Source organism: Hipposideros armiger, unplaced genomic scaffold (assembly GCF_001890085.2).
Source record: "Hipposideros armiger isolate ML-2016 unplaced genomic scaffold, ASM189008v1 scaffold_380, whole genome shotgun sequence".
NCBI classification, from domain to species: domain Eukaryota; kingdom Metazoa; phylum Chordata; class Mammalia; order Chiroptera; family Hipposideridae; genus Hipposideros; species Hipposideros armiger.
In genome coordinates this window covers 636,914-641,856 of record NW_017731730.1, presented here as the reverse complement: position 1 = coordinate 641,856, position 4,943 = coordinate 636,914, and the positions used below count along the sequence as shown (strand labels likewise).

The 4,943-nt window shown below is 43.4% G+C and overlaps 1 protein-coding gene across 1 annotated transcript in view; it reads left to right on the top strand.

The window, feature by feature from the left end:
- Nucleotides 1-4,943, top strand: part of SCN11A (sodium voltage-gated channel alpha subunit 11) — an 81,107-nt gene that overhangs the window by 49,970 nt on the left and 26,194 nt on the right. The window contains 2 exon segments of the mRNA XM_019662725.1: nucleotides 2,253-2,407; nucleotides 3,892-4,084. Coding sequence (XP_019518270.1) covers nucleotides 2,253-2,407; nucleotides 3,892-4,084 — 348 coding nt within the window.

The window sequence follows — 4,943 nt, the reverse complement described above, 5'->3', positions numbered from 1 at the left end:
GAGACCCTACAGAGCTTCCTCACCTCTTCTGCCATGTGAAGATATGGCAAGAAGGCAGCTGTCTACCACCCAAGAAGTTGGCCCCCAACCAGACACTTACTCTGCTGGTGCCTTGATCCTAGGTTTCCCAAGCCTCCAAACTGTGAGAAATAAATTTTTGTTATTTAAAAGCCACCCAGGCTAAGGTTTTCTGTTAAAAGCAGCCTGATCTGACTAAGATAACCTTATTCAAATTGTTACAAAGAACAGAAAAAGTGGAGAGGCTTCAAAACTTATTTAATGAGACAAGTATAACCTTGATACCAAAATAAATAGAACAAAAATGAATGGAACAAGGAAAGAAAAAAAATCTTATTATATATCTTTATAAATCCTAGAGAAAGCACTTGGTAAGTATGGTCCACTCTTACTATTACTGGCCTTGGCATCACAAAGACCAATGTGTGAATCCCAAATCCACCTGAAACATGTTGCCGATCCTCTGAGCATCAGGTGTCCTTGTCTGTAATGCGGTAGGTGACATCTAATGGTGCTTAATTCAGAACATTATTGTGCAAATTAAATGAAAGACTGTATGTTAATAATCCTTTTATGTTGCTTGTTAATCAAGACTGTATAAAATGATCTTTGTAATTTTGGAGTAGAAAAATGCAAACACAACTACAAAAGTATATATAAATTCAACTAAATCAAAATGTAAAACTTTTGTTTTTCTATTCAACAATACCATAATTATAGTCAAAGACAGGCCAGAGCCTAGGGACTGCACTTGCCATATACATCACCATTAATTATTATCCACAGTGCATAAAAATTCCCTACAGGTCAACAAGAAAAAGATAACCCAGTGTAAGAATGGGAGAAGGATGCAAACAGGCAATTCATAGAGGGAAATTGAGTTGCTAATAAACGTATGAAGAAATACACCTAGTTNAAGAGCACAATGATGGTGCCAACTTGGGCCAGTGAAGCAACATCCTCCACAACTAGACTGAAGAACAAAACAACAGCAACTTGTCTGTTTCCCTTCCCCCAACTCCCCAGCACTGTTCCCATCCCAATTCCCCAATAAAAATCTTTAAAAAAAAACAACAAAAAATTCTTAACAAATGAATCTAAAAATTAAAAATTTATCCATAAGTTTGAGACTAGACTGAGCTCAAAAAGAATGGGTTTCAAACTCATTCTACATTGTTTGACAGTCCTAATGCTGCCCATGGGGTCAGAGGTCAGGCTAGGAATAGATTTCTATTCTCTTGACTTCTATTGGGACTGTTCCTTGAGGTGTGCCCAGGATGTCAACAGTGGAGATGAAGAAAGGGGGGGTTTCTAGAAGAAGGGAGGAGTGTGATAAAAGAAACATAGACTTGTAGGAAAATTAATTTCTTGATGTTCTGAAAGATGGAGAAAGGTAAGGAGCAGAGTGAGGAGACCTCACAGTGGCTCTAGGAAGATGATGAGAAAAGGAGTGGAATGTTGTGATCACCATGAAGTAAGCATCCACAGCATTTGGTGGAGGAGAGGAGGAGACAAGGTGAAAGGGGTGATGTGATTCATGCTGAAGGGGTGTGTGTGTGTGTGTGTGTGTGTGTGTGTGTGTGTGTGTTGAGACCAAATGGTCAGCTATTTGTAAACATCTTGACAGTTGGTCAGATTCTTCCATGTACATTTTGGGTGGTTTGCAAAGCCTGTTCCCATCCCTACCTCATTCTGGACAGTCCGTAGGACACTGTTTGCCAAAAACCATTGCTGCATAACAAGCCACCACAAAACCTCAGTAGCATGCAATAATAAACATATGTCTGCATGACTCAGCTCGTCTAGGCTGGTTGTTTCTGCTGATCTTGGCTGGCTTGATTCATGTAAGTGGTATTGACTGCGAGGCAGCTGATCTAGCCAGGGTTTAACTGTGCAACATGGCTCTGTGTACTGTGTCTATCCTCCTGGAACCAGCAGGCTGACCTGAAAACAACTTTCTTATGGAGAGGGTGCAAGAGAGCAAGTGGAAACATGCAAGGCCTCTCAGGACCTAGGCGCAAATTGGGCACATTGTGACTTCTGCTCTATTGGCCAAATCGAGTCACGTGGCTAAGCCCGGATTCAAGGGGTTGGAAAAAGACTCCACCTCTTTGGTGGGAAGGATTGCAAAGTCACATGGCAAGGGGCATGGGTACAGGGAGGGCTGAAGCGTTGGGCTATTAGTGAAGTTTACTGCAGATGCTAATGCTTGCACTCCTGCATATCCCTCGCAGGCCTGAGTTGCTGCTCCCCATGCTGTGCTGTGAACAAGAGAAAGGCCCTCTGGATCACTTGGTGGAACCTGCGGAAAACCTGCTACCAAATAGTGAAACACAGCTGGTTTGAGAGCTTTATTATCTTTGTGATTCTGCTGAGCAGTGGGGCACTGGTAAATTATCATGTCTTGTGGGGACATTAGGGAACAAGGCAGCTGGGGGAGCTGCATTCTGACTTTGCCCCTCATGGGGCTATGAATATGGGGAGAATAGGCAAAAGTGGGATCTTGGCTGCTGCTTCCCCTTAGGGGACAGGATTTTGCATCACAACCTCTGGAGTCGTGCTCCAAGTGGGAAATCCCCAGCCAAAGGTGCTTTACCTGTGGAGAAGCATGACCCTAACCAGCACTCTAAAGTGGCTGTTGGAGTCTTGCCCTTGACCCGAGGTCTGTCCATTATTCCTGGAGCATTTCTAGACATTTTCACTGTATCCTACCTGTTTTCTCCTCTAGATAGCAGTACTCCAACCCTCTCTTTTCCTGAAGACCATAATGCTACTTTCTAAAAGGTAAACGTTAGGAGGAAAATGCTACAGGAGGAAGATTAGGATATAGTACGTTGCTTTGGTGTTTTCCATCACTCTTGATCCCTTGAGTGGAGAGACAAAGAAATACCGCTTTATGTGTACGACAGAACCTTCCGAATCGAAGTGTGGTGTGTCCCAGTGAGGTCTGGAAAGAACTGAGTCCATCAGCCTCCATAGCCGTATAGTCATAAACTCCTTCCTGCTCTCTCTCCTCATCCCTTGGTCCTTCTTGCCCCTCTTCGTCTCCCCCTTGGGTGATAGTATTTTCTCTTATCACCTACATATTATTTCACTCCCTCCCTCTCTCCCTCTCTCCCTCCCTCCCTGCCTTCCTCCCTCCTCTCCCTCTCTCCTTCTCTCCCTCTCGCCTTCTCTCCCTCTCTCTCCCCCGCCTTCTATTTTGCATCTCCCCTTAAAATGGCCATAATACAGGACTAAATTTTTTTTCTATTATAAATGGAGCCCTGGGTTCCCCCTCATTGATTTAGAGTCAAAGAACATTTCACAATAAGTTGCTAGCAAATAGAAGGGACAAGGAAATGTCTTACTTCTTCACCCCTGTCTCCCTGGTTAGTGCTTTACACGTGTGATCTCTGGGTGAAAGATGAGCACATAGTAGGGCCCATCAGAGCCTGTGACCAACAGACATCCCCAATTATCGACTTACTGCCATGTAAATTATTCCTCAAACAAAAAAGCAAATTTTTCTAAAACTATCCCAGAGAACAGCCTTGATTAATTTTCATTGCTAACCCTTGGCCCTCGGTTCCCTGTAGTCTTCTGGTAGTTATGTTCTCACTGGCTAGCTATACTTATTCAAGTGGTAGGGTTCTTTCATTTACTCCACAAATGGTAACTGGTGTCTACCAAGCCCTGTGCTAGTCAGTGGGAATGCAGTGGTGTTGATTCCATTGGGAAAAAAAACAGCCTTTCATACCTTGTGAGCAACACTGCATCACCAAGAGAGATACTAGTTTAAATTCAAATAAGGAAGAAAAATAAAAAGTAGAGTCAGCAAGGAGTTCTATGCAAATATTCAACCTGACCTATGGCTGTGCTTTATCATTTCAGATATTCGAAGATATTAACCTTGAAAAACAACCCAATATCCAAGCATTACTTCAATGTACTGACAATATTTTCACATACATTTTTATCCTGGAGATGGTTCTGAAATGGGTGGCCTTAGGATTCAGGAAGTATTTCACCAGTGCCTGGTGCTGGCTCGATTTCATCATTGTGATTGTGAGTTTACTATCTCTGTGTCCCATGCAGGCAGCGGTGGGGGTGGCCGTGGGGGAGGGGACCACCTGGGAGCTGCTTTTTCTGTGTGCCTCTCTAGAATATTTTCCTTCATAATGCTTGTAAGTAATTGTTGGTTATATATCAGCAGCCCTGCCTTTCCTGGGTCCCATTTATCCTACGCTGCACTTCATATGTTTACCGCCCCAACCCTTTCCATGATGGCACTCATCCACTTCTCTCCATAAACACTGCTTATGCCTGATGTATACCTCGAATAACTTTAAATATCCTCCATTTTCCCTTCTCCTTTCAACTTTCCAGTTATTTTCAAGACTTCTCAAAGCAGGTCAGCAGCTGACAGACTAGGCTGGTCTCCATCTTGACTGCCAAGCAGCACAAGGGGATTGTTCACAAACACCCCTTCCTTTGATCTGCACAACAACGTCCTGAGTTAAGCAGAGTTATACATCACCTACCCTGTCACAGACTAGGAAGCCTGAAGCTCAGATGATCAGCAGCTTGTTTCAGGGGAAACTGGGGTTCATGGCTTGGTTTGTACGGCGCTAAGGCCAATAATAGTAAAAGCAAATCACATTTTTTGAGTGCTTTCTCTATCCCGCGTTCTCTGCCATAAGCTTCATGTACATCCTCTTTTTTAGTTACCACAGCCACTCCAAGTGGTAGGGGTGTGATTCTTTTCCCCATATGCATAGCAGGAAACTAAGTCAGAGAGAGGATACGAAACATGTTCAAGATTGCCCAACTACAAGTGGTGAAGGTGAGACTCAGACCTAGTAAGTCTCACTCCAAAACCCTTGATTTTAACACCCATATCCTTTCTACCGTGAGTGAATTAGTTAGACTTTCGTCCACGCTAT